At 51.1% G+C, this 18,055-nt stretch overlaps 1 protein-coding gene across 11 annotated transcripts in view; it reads right to left on the reverse strand.

Moving 5' to 3' along the window:
* The window catches only part of nfia (nuclear factor I/A), a 190,078-nt gene that overhangs the window by 25,866 nt on the left and 146,157 nt on the right, over positions 1 to 18,055 (reverse strand). For 4 of the 11 annotated variants that reach the window (XM_035416200.1, XM_035416199.1, XM_035416203.1 and 1 more), the window contains exons 5-8: positions 10,669 to 10,786; positions 8,146 to 8,273; positions 5,463 to 5,513; positions 43 to 171 (exon numbers count right to left, since the gene is read on the reverse strand). In XM_035416200.1, coding sequence (XP_035272091.1) covers positions 43 to 171; positions 5,463 to 5,513; positions 8,146 to 8,273; positions 10,669 to 10,786 — 426 coding nt within the window. The remainder of the gene's footprint in view (positions 1 to 42; positions 172 to 5,462; positions 5,514 to 8,145; positions 8,274 to 10,668; positions 10,787 to 18,055) is intronic. The other 7 variants (XM_035416201.1, XM_035416210.1, XM_035416204.1 and 4 more) reach the window with 3 other exon arrangements.

The following is an 18,055-nucleotide window of genomic DNA, read 5'->3' on the forward strand; positions in this document are numbered from 1 at the left end:
CGTTTCGGGGGGGTCGGGGAGGGGTGGGGGTTGCGACCTCACCTCTGGGTCCTGTAATGACAGGCCGATGATGGTGTGTGAATGCCGTTCTGGGGGAGGAGCTCTGCGAAGGCACGGGGCTGCTGAAACCAGACTTCTCTGACTTCTTTAATGTAGTAGGCGATGGCATCCCTGGCAAGAATGATTGATAAGTGCAATTTAATAATGCAAGGTCATGGAGACACAGGCTGGCTCACAGGTGAGAGAGCGGCAGAGGAGGAGGGGGTGTGGTGCAGAGGAAGAGAGGCGGGGGGAAGGGGCGGGCGTGAGGGGGCGGGGCTGGAAGTGGTGGGCCCAATGGACTTTTGCACAGCTCAGGGATTGCTTAAGGGTGTATTTTAGTGGCATGTCAATTAAGACGTTTTAGAGAGGGGAAAAAAAGAATCTGCATCAGTTTGCATGTGTCTTTTGAGGATACTGAGTGACAAAAAAACAATTAACTTTAATTCAGTGTATTAATGTGCTCTGTGTTAAGACTGAGCAGCAGTGAGTGAGCAGCAAAAAAAAAAAAAAAAAATGGTGAGGGGAGACAGGCCCATCCCCCACAGGATCACATGGCCAGTTACCATGGCAGCTGAGTGACCTTTGCACTTCTGGTTACCATATGCACCTGTGTGACAGGAGCACTCCCTACTGTTATATGCACCTGTGTGACAGGAGCACTTCCTGTTAACATATGCACCTGTGTGACAGGAGCACTTCCTGTTACCATAAGCACCTGTGTGGCAGGAGCACTTCCTGCTCTCATAAGCACCTGTGTGACAGGAGCACTTCCTGCTCTCATAAGCACCTGTGTGACAGGAGCACTTCCTGCTCTCATAAGCACCTGTGTGACAGGAGCACTTCCTGCTCTCATAAGCACCTGTGTGACAGGAGCACTTCCTGCTATCATATGCACCTGTGTGACAGGTGCACTTCCTGCTCTCATAAGCACCTGTGTGACAGGAGCACTTCCTGCTCTCATAAGCACCTGTGTGACAGGAGCACTTCCTGCTATCATATGCACCTGTGTGACAGGTGCACTTCCTACTACTGAGAATACCCTGAATATCTCTCCAATGACGTGTTTGAAGCTGCAGATGGTCCCTGGTTTCACATTGAATATCGGTGGGTGCTAAATCTTTCATGTGCGGAGATAAACCAAGCAGGAACTTGCATAACGTGGAGCATGAGAAAACAAATTAGAGGGTATGTAGCCTCAAACAGCTTCCACAGATGCAAGTGTAAAAATAGTAGGATGTATATGCATAAATATAAAATGGGTTAGAAGTGACTTATTCAGAAAAGACTGAGGGTTCTTTAGGCCCTTCATATGTTTGCAAAAAAAAAAATAAAGTACATAAAAACGGATAAAAACGAAACAAAATAAAGCTTAACGGATGGGAGTGTGGACAGACTGTGCCTCATCCACGGGCTGATGGGGGTGGGAGGGGATTGGGACTTATGAGTGATGAGAGCAGAGAGAAAGATATATAACAGCAGAGAGAGACAGATTAGGGCAATGGCAAAGCACATAGCATTCAGTCACAGTCTAAGGTGCAGCCTAGCTGGGTTAAGTGAGTAACAGCTTAGTCACATTCACCAAATGGGTTAATTCACATAGGCAAGTAGTCAGCAGGAGTCAGTAGAGCCAGCATGCAAGGAAATGTTACCAATATGTTCACCCCTCCCCCACTCCCCTAATACAAACTACAAAACTTTATACATCTACTTTTCAACAACCCCCTATACCAGATGAACAAAAACAGAAGTGAAATATGCAGTTCATTGACATTGGTCAGAAATGTCAATAGATTAGAAATGTAAATGGATGAGATAAACATGGCCCACTGTAAAGAATCAGCCTGTTCTTTACTCTGAAGATCTGATGCAAACTCCCCCACCCCACCCCGTCCTGCTCTTACTCTTCTTCAGGTTCACTGATTTCTATTCCAGAAGCAGATTAATGCAATGGCTCCAGATTATACCTTGAATAACTTTACCCCCAGAATCAATATATACCAGAAAGAAATTAAAGTTAATACTGTCTACCCAAACTTTCCCCCCCCCTATCCGGACTTGTGTCCTTGAGTTATATAAAAATGTATAAAAAGCAAACGTGCACATCTGCATTCCAAAAGTGCATGCACCACACGGCAAGCTCCAGGCTTTTTTGGGTTTTTAAAATGTCTTGCTTTTAAAGCGCTGGATGTGGAGTCTGAGCTCTCAGATGTTCTGCGTTTGAGGGAGTAGAGCGGTGAGAGAGTGTGTGTGTGTGTGTGTGTGTGTGTGTGTGTGTGTGTGTTTGTGATCTCTGCAGAGGACTGTGTTCAGGATGTCCAGGGACATGGACAGGGGTGAAGTCCTCCCTTGTCCCTCCAGCCAACGCAGGCTCCTTCCCCATCTTGACCAGAGAAAGAGGACGCCCCCCCCCCCCCCCCCCCATCACAGACTGCCAGTATGCCAGCAGACAGGTATGGGAGATGTTTTGACGCCACACTGCCACCTGCCCTGCATTCTGCACCCTGCATCAGTCCTCTACTCTCACTGATCTGAGGGGTCAGGGGTCGTTGGCTGCAGTAGCCAATGGCTGCAGGTCATGTTGCTGATGGAACACAGGGTCAAGGTGAGAGGTAGCAACTGTGGTGGACAGACACAGGCAACACGCCATGGCTGGTTGCCGAGGACAAGGTGCAGTATGTGAACATCCCACGTTGCCGTTGTGGTTTTTCACACTAACTGCAAATGTGGTTTAAACAAAATACAGCAGCAAAATGTACCCTCGACACCCACAAAGCGGAAAACAATCTTCCCTCAAAGCACATCATTTCCTCTCCCAAATCTCCAACATTGCCAGCACAAATTGTTTACCATTAGCACAACAAATTCCATTAACCATGCTGACCACATCTTCAAATAACCAAAAGAAACAGTGAATAACAAGCTTTTAAAAAATGCCTTGTTCAGCCACAATACATCTCTACAGAAACTGGAAAGACAGGCTTTCATATAAATTCTTTCAATGTAATCACCATAAACCCAACCTTTTTTGTTAATGAAGACTCAGGAGTTATCAACGGCATGACATTACATGGAACAGCGACAAAGGGACAGATTACAGGATAACTAATCTGGGAAGAACATTTGACAGATAAGTGTAAGTGACTGCCGAGGAGGAGAAGCCATCTTAAAACGGCGTCTGTATCTCCTCATCGCCACCGAGAGGCTCCGCGAGCGCGAGCGTGCGGGCGGAAGACAAATCCCATGATCCTCCGGTCTCTGGTTTGAGGAGATGAAAGAGCATGCTCAAAGAGAGCCGGGCTTTGAGGTCGCTGGCAGCGGACCGCGCCGTTCATTAATCCTGCGTTTCGCCCGCGCCCTCGCCCCACCTTCAGCACGATGGCCGCAGAGACCCGGGGTGCTCACGGTCAATGCAAACCGCGCGGTCCAAACGGCAAGCTCCCGCTCAAACGCCTCGTGACCTGTGTGTGTGTCTAACCAAGGCCTGGACGGGAAAATAACCACGGCTTCCAGCAGACCCCTGCTCAATAACCAACTCTCAGCAGCTCCTGCTCTCAGAAAGTCCAGACCTGTAGGCTCTTGATGTGGAGCGTATCGGGGTCTCTGAATCTTCACATGAACTCAAGAATTGTGAATGTATTAGTGAGTGTGTGAGTTGAGCATGAGTGCAATCAAGAATGTGTGTGTGAGACAGAGAGAGAGAGAGAGAGGAGCAAGCAAGAGAAGAGGGAAAGACAGAGAGCGAGAGAGGGACAGAAAGAGTGAGAGAGAGAGAGTGCAAGATAGAGAGAGAAGAACAAGCAAGAGAAGAAGAGAGACAGACAGAGAGCAGAGAGAGCGAGAGAGAGTGTGTGTGTGCGTGAAAGACACCAGATCTATTCGGTTTGCCAGTCACTTCTATCGGCTGTGTGTGTGTACTGAAGGGCCTGGAACCTGGGAGTGAGTAATGAACACTTGAAAAGATTCTGTCAGACGAAATCAAAGCTCGGCTGTACTCAGCATTTTCCCTTCCGAAACGTTATTACATGTAGACTCCTGTTTTTTGCCTGTTTTCCCCCTCCTCATCCCCTTCTCTTCACTGACAAACGGACAGGCCTCCAGCCGGCGCTGAGGGGATTTGGTATCGAGCGCGTCTCTGCGGTCCCGTACATCCGTCCCTCCCTTCACACGTCCCCGTCCCCCTGGCACCCCGACGCACGCCACACGCCCTGAGGAACTCTGGACAAAGCTGAGCTCCCAGCAGCAGGCGTGTGAGTGGGCAGCAGACGGACGGGCGTGTCGACACCGCTCCCTCAAGGCCGCTCCGAGCGCTAGCGTCCGGCCGCATCACACCCCTCACGGCTCCTCGTGCAGCCTCGCGCGCGTACGCCCATCGTTTGCTCCAGACTCTGCGCTTCCTGTCAAGTCTTCCCACCTACGGTGCGCTAAATCTCTAACGGCCAACAGGGAGGGATGACGTGCGCTAACAGGACAGCGCTAACCCCAGGCTCCTCTCTGCCACACAGACTCAGACATGCGAAGCGTTTTTGGGAAAGCTAATTTAGGGAGATATATTTTAATGACCCGGTGCAGGTCCACGTTTAAACCATCCTGGTTGCGGAGGCCTACGCCCCGGCGGAGGAGGACACACAGATGTATGAACACATGCACAACCACAATTCTAAAATGATAAACCATGAAAACAACAAACGCAAAACTGCACCAACAAAAGCAGTGAAACACCCCTGGAACAGTTCACAACTCCACAACAAGAAGAGACGAAGGCAGGAATGGGACAACTGAAACAAGACGAGGGCCTTGTAAAATGAACTTCCTCGACTTCAACAGGAAACAGGAAATGGATACTGGTATTGTACACAAATGACTGAAACAGCAGCACAGTGTCATGACCCTGCTGATCTCATTCTCAAATGATCTTGGATCTGTGCACAGGCATGCATTGTACACACACATTCATATGCGGACTGACACTCTCGGTAATACACACACACACACACACACACTCTCTAACTCACACACACATAGTGTACATCAAATTACGTCAGTAAAAACAAAATAGCTACAGCACTTTGTATCAATTTAGTTTACAGAGCATTTGTCTTTCAGAATGTATTTTATTCAATACAAGCTTAATGCATTCTTTACTTTCAAAGACTTACATGAACATGGATGTCGTGTAAATGGCATTTGGAATGCTCTGTAAGGATTCTAATGGGCATGAGCACAAGTGTAAAATCTGTTTCATTGCAGCAGGTCTGACACCGTGTACCTTTGCAAGAGCAAACATCCTTTTACACCGTCACACTATGTGAATGTGAATGTTTACCTGGACAAAAAAAAAAAAAACACCAACAAAACTAGACACAACAAGGAGATACTCCATTTCAATCTGGCACCAAGTGGCAAATGGGAAACATTTTTACCTTGTCTTGAGATGAACGTACTAGCTAGCGAGCCGCGCAGTTTATATCCAGCTTTGAAAGACAAGGGGAAAAAAAACAAGGGGACAAAAAAAAACAAAAAGAGGCAGGGTGAATATAGTGTAGAGAAATGTGCATTACCTCATCAATTAACTATTGATGCCAGCCGTGTTCCCCAGTGACTCCAGCCCTGCGGAGCACGGCGAGATCATGTTTCAGAAACAGAGAGAGCCCGTGTCCTCGTTCGGGGGGGACATGCACGGAGCATGCAGTCTCACACACCTCCCTCTCCCCCCCTCTACAGGTGGGGCCCGGCGTATCGTCTGGCACTGCCCGGCCCCGCCCAGGGCCCCGGCCCCGACAATAAGAGCCCTATTCTCACTGTCGGCTCGCATTGCCGCCCAGGTACGGGGCCCGCCTGGGATCGGCCCCCTGCCCGAAACCGGACCCCGGCCCTCTCTAAACCTTCCCTTTCCTCCAGGGGAACGATCACTTTCTAGCGATCACAAGTTTGCGCTCTATGACATCATTAGGGGAGTGAGGGAAAATCGAGGGGGGGTGTGGGGGGAGGGTGGATGTTCAGGTCCATGGGGTTTTTGTTCAGGTTAGGTCCGGACTAAGGCACATAGATAAGACAGCACCACTGGAAAACACATAAAAACAGCTCTGGGAACCAGGAGGAGTTTGGAGCAGGGCAAAAAGACAGAGCAGAGGAGGCCAGGGCATGTTCAGCTTTAACCCTTTAAGGTGTGAAATCACAAACATGTGATTAGATTGTTCTTAACTAAACATTCTAATGCTGAGGTAACAATCACTACTGGTGATTTAGAGAAATTGAGTTCTAGAACACTGGAACTCTGGCTTAGAATTTTGAAAAACCTCCTCTTCAAAAAGCTAATCAGAGAGGCACTGGGTTTCTAGTTAGCAAGTGCTGCCTTTTTATGTCTTGGCACCTTTAAAAAATAATAATCATGCGAGGAGACTCAGCGTGACTCTACTCTGAAAACTTGAAGAGAAGGGCGGACATTAACGCAAAACAAAACTTTTACAGAGGGGTCTTCCCCCAATTCTGAAATCTCTGGTGGCACGACCCAACAGCTGGTCTACAGGGGCAGGCTTTTGTGTACCGAGGCCGCTGGGATACCTCTCTGACGAGGTGGAATAAATCAAGCCGCACAGAGAGAATGAAAGCATGGACTGGGTGTACCACCACTGCGGCTGCCTCTTCGACCCTGCCATTTAGTTCAGTGTGGTCCTACCAGGGTGTGGGGTGCGGGTGTGGGGTGGGGGTGGGGGTGGGGTCTCCCCGCTTTGTGCAGAGGTTAGAGGAGCGGAACAGAGGGGAGGAACTGCGGTCTGAAAGAGAACAAATTTCCAAGGCCAGCGCGCCGCATTTGTCGAGTTCTGAGAAAAGTGTGACAGTATTTCCTAAATCAAGAGGTAATATGATAGCGCTCAGAGACTGACATATACAACATCGCCGGTGCCAGAGGTGACAAACACAGTAAAAAGTCACCTGTGTCTGGGAGATGTTTGGCAAAGTGGGCCCAGAATTTAAAGCCTCTGTCAAATCCGAAGGCCAACATTCATTAAGTGCGGTCTTGTATATTGCCGTATGATAATGTCCGGAGCCCGGCAGCAGAACTCCAGACACTGTTTTTCTCTTTTAGCCCAGTGTGCGCTCTCCTCTCTGCAGTGCAGGAGCCAGACGCGGGAGAGGGGAGTGGAGGGAGAGGGAGGGGGCTGTGGGGCGGGGGTGATGTCGCTGACTGAAGACTCCTCACTGGAGTACAGGCACAGGAGTGATTTACGCTCTACCACTCACAGGCACTGCGGTGGCTTCTACAGGGACAGCACAATCCCTCCATGCATCCCACAATACAGACACACTCAGCACAGACCCTCAGTACAGACACACTCCGCACAGACGCTCAATACGGACACTCAGCACAGACCCTCAGTACAGACACACTCAGCACAGACCCTCAGTACAGACTCACTCAGCACAGACCCTCAGTACAGACACACTCAGCACAGACCCTCAATACAGACACACTCAGCACAGACGCTCAGTACAGACTCACTCAGCACAGACGCTCAGTACAGACACACTCAGCACAGACCCTCAATACAGACACACTCAGCACAGACCCTCAGTACAGACACACTCAGCACAGACGCTCAGTACAGACACACTCAGCACAGACCCTCAATACAGACACACTCAGCACAGACCCTCAACACAGACACACTCAGCACAGACCCACAATACAGACACACTCAGCACAGACCCACAATACACACACTCAGCACAGACCCACAATACAGACAAACGTAGTACATACCCAACTCAGCACAGATCCACAACAGACAAACTAAGTGCATACCCACAACACACTCAGTACAGACCCACAACACAGACAACCTCAGCACATTACAAACACACACAGCACATACATTTTAGACACATTTTCTTAATGTCTGCAACAGTCCTCGGAATGATCACAAACACATCCTCACACTAACAAGCACACACACACGCACACACGCACTCACGCACACAGGCGCGCACTCACTCGGCCCTCACTCCCGCCCAGTGCGTGCGTATTTAAACCTGGGAGGCGGGGGCGGGGTCGGGAGGGAGGGAGGAGGGGACAGGCGCAGGCTCGGAGGGCGATGTGTGTACCTGGCTCCACTTCATGCCAGCTGCTGGCCTGGCTGCCGCTGCCCGGGGAGCGCCCCTGGCCGGGGTAGTACGACTCCTCTCCTGGACTGTCCACCTCGTCCTCCATGCACTTGATGCGCTTCGCGGAGCTGGGGAGGGGCGAGAGAGGGAAAGAGGGCGTGTGTGAGGGAGGGGCCGGCCAAACGGTCAGGTTCCCTGTCCCGCACACCGCTCGGCTCATCAGTAAGTGGTGAACGCGACCATCAATCATCTACCTTAATAATTAAGTACCCAAAGCAAATAAATAAATTCATGTGGCTGCCCAGAATAGAACGCAATTATTGGTTGGGCGGTGGGAAGCGTGTATGCTGCCACTGCTGTAGCGATTCTTTATACCCCGACGGGGTGGTGTGTTTTGGGGGAAGTGAGTGGGTCCCTCCTCCGGTCTGGGTCCACCTGTCCCCCCGCGTGCTGGGGCAGCCTGGGAGGGTCAGTGTGTGGCTGGCTGGGGGGGACAGCTCATTAATAACCCCCCCACCCCAGTCCCCAGAGGAAGGGCGGATGAATGGTAATCCTCTTTAGCGCTGGTAACTCTGGCTCCGGATCAAGAGCGGGGATTGCCACAGCTCCCTGAGCAGGAGAGATGACGGGGGGGGGGGGGGGAGGTGTTCCTCCTCTCTGAACTGGGTGGGGGGTAGGCGGAGGGAGACGCAGGGGGTCCCGGCCTCGGCCCCGAGCCGCGCAGCTGCTGCGGATCCGCCGCGCGGCCCGCAGAGCCGTATCAAAGCCCGGCTGGAGCTCCCTGTTGTAACGCCCGACCCCATTGTGCCTGACGGAAGAGGCGGCCGCTGCTGGAGGACTTAAAGAGATGATTCGAACGCGAACACGAACGCGCACGCCCGCGCCGCCGTTTGCGAACGTTGCGACGAATCCGCTTTTTGGTTTTTACGGCGACGTCGCTCCTCCGCGGCGCTGGCCTTGCAGCAGCTCGGCGGCGTGTTTGCTAGCGCTAGCGCCGGCGCGCGTTCATTAATCCGCCGCCTTCTGCTGCCGTTTCCCTGGCAGTGCCGTAATTACACACTGACACATGGGCGCACACGCGGGCCCTGTCCCTCATGCTTAATGTGGCACACACTGGCTGAAGGGGGCCACCGGAGCATGTGGGCCACCCCCCCCCCCCTCCCCTCTCTCTCCTGCACCTGTGCCACACAGGAGCCGCACACCTGCCCTGAGCTGGTGTGACGGCCTTCTGCCACACGCGCGCTCCTCACAGGTGTTCAAGCAAAGCCTAGGAGCCAAACGCAGACTTCCACCTTTCATATGCTACACAGAGAGTTAACCCTTTAAGGTGCGCGATCACAAAGCAGTAATTAGAATGTTCTTATCTGCACATTCTAATGCTGATGTAACAGTCACTACTGGTAAGTGAAAGAAATTCTAGAATTCTAGGTTCTAGAACAATGGCTTAGAATTTTGAAAAAAAAAACACATTCCAAAAACCTCCACTTCAAAGGGTTAATACCAAAACTGAACATATTAATTACAACTATGTGTAACATTGTGGATATATAAATGTGCGATATGCATTAATAACCATTTTGAGCGAATATTTCCAAGGCACGATAATTCTCCAGCTTTGAATTAATGCCTGCATATATACTGTGGCAGTTAGTGAGAAAACTCAGAGGAGTGTAGAGCACACTGTATGCGCTGGCTGTACGGGTGATATATGGTGTTGCAGTCCCTGTGGGTGCAGAGCGGCTGGCTGCGCTAACTGCAGACTCCCTCTCTCTCCCCCTCTCTCCCCCTCTCTCTCTCTCTCTCCCTCTCTCTCCCCCTCTCCCTCTCTCTCTCGCTCCCTCCCTCTCTCTCTCTCTCTCTCTCTCCCTCTCTCTCTCCCCCTCTCTCTCTCCCTCTCTCTCTCTCTACGCAGGGGTCTGCAGAGAGGTGTGCGCTGGGATTACAGAGAGCCCCCCCCCCCCCAGCTCACGCCCTGTTCCCCCGACCTGTCCGTCTGCCTTCAGTCAGAGAGGGGAGAGGGAGAGCGCTGAGCCGCCCTGTCTCCAGCCAAACACAAAAGGAGAACCGGGAGGAGGAGGAAGTAAAGAATCCCTCCTTCACCCTCTCCTTTCATCCACTCACTTTACCTCATTGCCCTCCTTTCTCTGCTGTGTCCTGCTCTCTCTGTCAGGTGCTGCTGAGGGCTCTCTCTTCTCCTTACTTAATTGTTTAAGCCCTGAGACAGGCGTTTTTGGGGTGGGGGTGGGGGGAGGGTGGGGTACAGGTGCTTTTCGGCTTTGGGAGGGTCGCGCTGTTCCCCGCACGTGCGTGGGTGCGGGGTGCGGCTTCCCGTGCTCCTGAAGCGCCTCGGCCCGCAGGTTTTTACGGCTCTCCGCGAGGCCATCCATCACCGGCCACCTCCATCGCCGGGGCAATTATGATTAATTAAGGCCCATAAGTGCCTGGGATGGAGTGATTGAGCTCAGGGTGATGTGGAGGGGGGGGAGAGGGGGTGAGGGGAGGGACGGCGGGCGTGGGGGGTACCTGCTGGAGGAGGTGCTGGGGAGGGGCCGGCGCATGGCCCCGGGGCTCATGCTGTAGTAGGAGGAGCTGTCCAGGTCCGCCAGGGAGAAGTTGGGCCCCGTCCCCGCGGCGATGGGCGCTGCAAAACAGGCACAAGACCAGAGGGTGATGTCACAACGCTAACATGTAAAAAAAAAAAAAAAAACAGAAAAAAAGGGAAAGTCATCGATCACACGCAACCACCTCTGCACTCTTTACAGCAAGCGTCAGCTTTCAAACTGGACACCCCCTCCACCCCACCCCACCCCACCCCACCCCACCCCACACACACAAAATGGTTTGGCGAAACGGCTCTTCAGACGGCTTGCACCCCCCCCTCGCCCCCCTCTCTTGGGACAGGTCATGGAGGGGCGCTCTGCGGTATCGAGCGCCTTTGTCACACAGCACACGCAGACCCGGCTGCCTCTCCACATTCACGGTGACTGGGACCACTATTTTTGATGAGGACAGCGCAAACGTGCGAGGGAGAGGAGGAGGGGGGGGAGTGGGGGGGGGGGGGGATGGCGCTGCATACCAAACGCACTGTGGGAAGAGCGGGGAGGGAAGATGACAGCCGGGAGGACTTTGATAGACACGGTGATGGTGTTCCTAATTAACATTGGGAGAGGACAGTGCCACGGGGGGCGAGCGCCGCGGCGGCGGCGGGGGGGCATAAATAAAGCCCCGACGCGTCGTCACTCACCCAAAAGGAGCCATAATTTCTGAGTCATCTCTTCATTTTAATTATTTTTTTTCTCCCCCCCCATCCTGAAAGCCGGGTCCGGTTCCTCCCCTCTAATAGAAGCGGCGGGGTTATTTACGAGCCGCAGTAAAGCCGCTGCATTTGCATGGCTAATAGTGGGATGTGAAGTAATTTGTGTGAGAGCTAACCTGGGCGCCGGGCTGCAGTAACTCAGACGCCCCGCGCAGCCCCGCCGGCCGAGCCGGGCCCGCAGTCACGGGTGAGAAAAATGACCACACTGCAGTCTGTCTGACTGGAATGGAAATCAATCATAAAGGTAATCCGCAGTCTCTACCTCTTAAGGGCTTTATCAAGTGCTTTTGCTTAGAGGATTCCAAATGAAGCCTGTAGCTATCAGACTAGCATTGATCTTTCTCCCTCCCTCTCTCTCTCTCCCTCTCTCTCCCTCACCCACTCCCCCCTCACTCTTTCTTCCACCGCCCAAACCCCCCTCCCTCCCCCCCGCCCTTTACCTTCCAGAGCCCCTGTTCAGAAAGTGTGCTAGCAGAATTTTTCAATCTATTGGATCTACTTATTAAGCACTTTAGAGCAAAGGAAACTCTTCTGTGGGTGGATGCTGCAGGACAGGAGTGGGGCACTGAGGTCGAGCAGAGACTGCACTGGGTGTGAAGTCTGTACTGGGTGTGAAGTCTGTACTGCATTTGGTGTGAAGTCTGTACTGTACTGGGTGTGAAGTTTGTACTGCATTTGGTGTGAAGTCTGTACTGTACTGGGTGTGAAGTTTGTACTGCATTTGGTGTGAAGTCTGTACTGTACTGGGTGTGAAGTTTGTACTGAATTTGGTGTGAAGTCGGTACTGTACTGGGTGTGAAGTTTGTACTGTACTGGGCGTGAAGTCTGGTCTGTACTGGGTGTGAAGTCTGTACTGTACTGGGTGTGAAGTCTGGTCTGTACTGGGTGTGAAGTCTGGTCTATACTGGGCGTGAAGTCTGGTCTATACTGGGCGTGAAGTCTGGTCTGTACTGGGTGTGAAGTCAGTACTGTGAAGCTCCATGTTTGCAGCTGGTCTACTGTACTTCTGAGGAGGAAGCCTGTTCACCTTATGTCTCCTAGCTACACACAAACACACACACACACACACACGCACAGAGCCCGTGACCGGGAGCAAAACCTCCACACTCAACAAAGGCTCGAGGTTTCTATTAAAAAAAGGACGCAGCCTTTGTTCAGCAGATTTTCAAATTGAAGCGTTTGACAACAGAGGCGGGAATGAGCCGGAGGACGGCGGAGCGTCCAGCCGGCGGCCGCGGCCCCCTCGCTCCTCACCGCTTTATTGACTGAGTGCGTGAGGGCTGATGGGATACGCAGCCCTCGCGCCCTCACACAGCTTTGGTGTTTTTTTTCTGCTGGATCAGCGCTGGTGTTCCCTCCAAAGCCCCGAAGACCTTTCCCCGCAGTCTGTACTCAAACTTTTAACAGGGAGGGATGGATGTGTGGCTGGACAGTACCGCCCTGAAGCACACGTGCATACGACCACGCATGCGCGCATGCACACACACACACACACACTCACACGCACACACGTACATAAGCACACACGCACACACACACACACACACACACACACACACACACACACACACACACACACACACACACACTCACTCACACACGTATGCACGCAAGCACACACACACACACACATACGTAAGCACACACACACACTCTCACGCGTATGCACGCGCGCATACACACATACACACACAAACACACAGACACACGCGCGCACACACACACACACACGTAAGCACACACACACACACACACTCACACGCACACACGTATGCACGCAAGCACACACACACACACACACGCACACACAAACACACATACACACGTGCGCACACACAAAACAGCAGCAAAAACAACAAATAAATTTAAGAGAAATAAGTGTATCTGGTTTGAGTCAAAGTCACGTAAAAAAGTAAAAACATTACTTTTTAATTGCACAAAAATTTCTAACTCAGCAATACAGGACGCCACACTCCACAGTCAAAACTTCAATACCAAGTCAAGAAAGACAAAACCTACTTCAAAACAACAAGCTTCTTCGAGGCTGCCAGCGAGCGCCAGAAGGATGCTGGAACACCACCGCCATGATACTGCAGGTAGCTGGAGTAGCAGGCAGCATTAGTACCAATTAATAGCATTAAGGTGATTATTTTGGCTATTAGAAAGAGGAGCGCTAACTCCAGATGGCGGAGGGTGCAGGCAGTATCCCCAGCGGTGCTGCAGGAGAGAGCTGGCAGAGGTTAGGCCAGCCTGAGAGAGCGCCATGGCTGCTCTCTGCTCCTCCATTATTCATCCGCGCCCCCTGTTCTGTCATATGGCCGTGGTTGCCTTGCCAGCGCGGGGCCAGGGGGAATCCCAGGTGTCCCTGTCCCCGAACGCCGCTCCCGCTGCCAAACTTTCAGCGGGGGGCGCCCCCCCCGCGAAATAACCCGCGCCTCCGCCCCGCCGCTCCCGCCTCTTCCCGCTCCCCGGGACAGCAGAGAGGGTGGGTTCGCTAAGTGTGGAGGAGTCCTCCCTCCCTTAATCGGCCTCCCCTCTCTGCGGGACCGGGGCGGGCCTCCCGCCGCTCGGGGGAGCGGGCGCGGTGCGGGATGAAAACGGCGGAGGGAAAACGAGGGGAGCGGGGATCCAGGGAGGGAAATAAACGGAAAGGTTGCAGAAAACTGCAGAGAGAGAGAGAGAGAGTGGTGTTCCACTCATACTGCAGCTTAGAAACAGGGGATGGGGCAGTACCAGAATAGGGGGAGAGAGAGGAATAGAGAGAGAGAGAGAGGGAGAGAGAGAGACATTGAGGGGGTGAGAGGGAGGAGGGAGGATATGGAAAGGGCGGACCCAATCTCCGAAATTACCCCAGCCTGGTATTGACCGGCCAATTATGTGGAGTTCCATTTACAAAAACGTAGCTATAACCGCTAACTTTATGGAGACTTTCATTTCTCTCTCTCCCCCCCCCTCTCTTTTTTGTGTGGCGCTTTAATAGGATATTGATCGACAGAAGCAGATTCGATTGGGCTGCCACTGAATTGTGTAATGGGTGCACAAAGCCAAGGTCACGGCGCGCAGACAGGGAAGAGCTAAGGCAGGCTGTCGTCCATTCAATATCACGACCTTTCATCTTCCAGCGGACGCACAGCCCTCACCCATTCACTTACATAAATCACGCGCGCTCCTTCCCTCCGTCCACCCCGGTCACAGCGCTCCGTCCCTCCGTCCACCCCGGTCACAGCGCTCCTCATTCGCTCAGATTGGACGCGTGCACGCGGTCTCTACGATGTCCACCTGCTTCTCTCACCCATTCACTCAGATATATATCGCATGCGAGTGCATTCTCTCTATCCGCCTCTCTGTCTCTCTCTCCCTCTCTCTCCCACACATGAACACACGAACGCGCATCTACACAGTGATCTATTCAACTTGACCAGTCCCATTTCAGAATCCCTATTAGCAAAATTTCTGGCGTACCAGATAGAGAGAAGATAGAAATAGGATGTACGTGTCAATAAAAATAAAAATAAAAAAAACTTAATTAGTTTCTCAGTAATTTTGACGGAAAATGTTACTTAAGAGTTTAGGGATTTTCTGTTTGTGGGATGAGGTTTGAGAACCCCCCCTCCAAAAAAAAAAAAAAAAAAAAAAAAAAAAAAAAAAAAACACTGCTATGGCGACCAACTTCCTGAAACTTCCAGTAAGCTCTAGTGAAAACCGATTTAGCACTTTATACTTACAACACCAAAAAATTAAATCACACCTGCCAATATTTACAATTGGATTCTTACCTATAAAAACACCGTATAGTATATTTTTATGATACACTAAGGTTCCTTGTTTTTTCCTTGAAATTATATGTATCTGAGGCATTTTCAGATACAAATCAAATTCATGCAAAATGAAAGTGCATATTGATGAAGCACCTATACATAAAAACCATGTCTTATTCTGTGCACTGGATCTAAGTGAATACATACTCTCTGGGGTTTGGCCATTTGTTCTGGATGAGCCAGCTATTGTCTGTAAGGAACTTTCTATTTTCTTCTTTTTATTTGAATTGATGAATCATAGACTTCAGCTTAGCTGGCTTGCTCGGAGGAAGCACAATGAGTTTGTAGTTCTTATGTGATTTACAGTCCACTCTGGACATTAATAAACTACATTACCAGGATGCATTGTGATTGCCTGGCCAGCCTTAAGGGAAGCTATGCTTGCTATCTGCAGCTTCTCTCTTTAATCAGAAGTCAACTATAACTGGCTCTCCGTAGATAAAGGTGCCAATGTAAGGTTCTTTGTAAGGCTGAAATTGAATTACAGAGAAAGACTCATTACAACTTAATTTAGCATCCTGCGATATCTGTAAAAAAGTTGTCATAGTTTTGCTGTCACAGTATGTTTGTAGTACTGTGTAATAGAAAGAACAAGAGAGAGAGACTGACTGAGAGAGAGAGAGAGAGAGAGAGAGAGAGAGAACAAGAAAAGGACAGAGAGAGATGTATATCTCAGGCTGTCCAATTGTTTATCCCTTCCGGCTACACCTGATGTAGAGACACACTGCTGGCTCAGCGATAACACAGTAAACGCTCCTGTGTGGCTGTACTGTATATGAGGAGGAAGACGAAGAGGCCTTCTTCTCCCAAAAATTAAAATAATAAAACAAAAGGCCTTCGACCCACAAAGTGCGATCCCAGCAGGTGCCTTCCTCATGAGGAGTCACTGGACTATGGCAAGAAGAAGGGGTCAGAAAGGAAAAAAAGAAACAAAAAAAAAAAAACACATTTCTGATTTGAATTCTCCATACAGCAGATGCCACCCAGCATCTCCCTTTCTTCCTCCCATGTCACAGATGTTAGGATAAAAGCGGATCTCTCCGCAGAGCTGGATCAATTATGCATATTCCTTAATCTTGTTACAATCATATGCCAGGACTTCTGATGCAGGGCCTGTGCTGGCTGTGCTAATCGGACTAATATCCCCCCCCCCCCTCCCCTCCACACTCCCCTGAAGGACCTCTCTCCCCACCTCACCCACTGTGCACCCCCTCCTCTCCCTCCTTCTCTCTCTCTCTCTTCTCTCTGTCTCTCCCTCTTAGTCTCTTTCTCACTGTTTCTCCCTCATTCAGTCTCTCTCTGTCTCTCCCTCTTTCTTTCTGTCTCTCCCTCTTTCAGTCCCTCTCTCTCTATCTCTCCCTCTCTGATCCTGGAAGCATGCTTACAGGCTCGATGGCAGCACGGTTGAAGATTGAATCTGCGTACAGGATTTTAATTAACGACATACCAGGGTTCTGTGGAACATGGTGTGGGGGGGAGGTCTTCTTTGCCAGGTTGGCAATGATGGACAGTTGACTTTTAAATTTGAATAGTAATTTGTACTGATCACGCAATGCCTATGATTCTGGTTGTTGAAACATAAAAAGGAAAAAAGGTGCATTGACTGGGTAACGTAACTGAGGTTAGCCCACTACCCATGTAAAACAAAAGGAACAATAAAGGTTTGAGCAAAACTTTAAACTCTCAATTCAATTTCAAAGTGCTTTATTGGCATGACAAATATAGGCACTCTCTCTCTCTCTCTCTCTTCTGCTCTTTCTTTCCCTTTCTCTCTTTACTATCTCCCTCTCTCTCTCTCTCTCCCTCTCTCCCTCTCTCGCCCTCTCTCCCTCAGTCAGGCCCGTGGGCCGGTACCGGGCTCTGCTCTTGGGGCCGCAGTGAGCCCCGCGCCCTGGCGCCTCTCCCCCTCCGGCCCGCGGTTCTGCCGCCGCCCAGGATTAGGTCCCGGCGCTGCGTGATCGATGCACCTTTGATCAGGAGGCTCCTGTGAGTGCTGACGGGCCGTTTCAATCGGCTATTGTTAGCGGGTATCGACAGGCCCGTATGGATCGGGCTGCGCTCTGTCACTCTCCGCCGTGGACGTCTGCACTTTTTAAAGGTCACGTTCCTCCTCTCCCCTCTTCTTAGAGCCCCTCTTACTTCCCTCTTCATCTTCTTCGCCTCTCGCTTTGCGCAGGGAACTGGTGGGCCAGGACTCTCAGTCTGCCCCCACCCCCTGCCCTCCCCCCACCCCCTTCCTCTCCTCTGTTTCCTGAAGCCCTTCATCAACCTCTTGTTCTCACCCTTTTGTTTCTGTCAGGTGGAGCCCAACGCACATTGTTGTCCCAGTAATTTTGTCAAAAGCGACTTTTTGCAGGTGCTGTTGTTAAAAAAAACGACTGAACAGCCATACAACAGCAAAGGGGGTCCAAAAATGCACTTACCTTCCTCTGAAGGGTACTTACAGCTCCTGCTTAAATGTGAGTGAGTGAGTGAGTGTGTGTGTGTGTGTGTGTGTGTGTGTGCGTGCATGCGCGTATGTGTGTGTCTGTGTGTGTGTGTGTGTGTGTGTGTGTGTGTGTGTGTGAATGTGTGTGTATGTGCGTGTGCATCTGTGTGCGTGTGTGTGTGCGTGCATGCTTGTGTGTGTGTGTGTAAATGTGTGTGTGTATGTGCGTGTGCATCTGTGTGTGTACGTGTGTGTGTGTGTGTGTGTGTGAATGTGTGTGTGTATGGGCGTGTGAATGTGTGTGTATGTGCGTGTGTGTCTGTGTGTACGTGTGAGTGTGTGTGTTTA

This window comes from Anguilla anguilla, chromosome 4 (assembly GCF_013347855.1).
Source record: "Anguilla anguilla isolate fAngAng1 chromosome 4, fAngAng1.pri, whole genome shotgun sequence".
Lineage (NCBI taxonomy): Eukaryota > Metazoa > Chordata > Actinopteri > Anguilliformes > Anguillidae > Anguilla > Anguilla anguilla.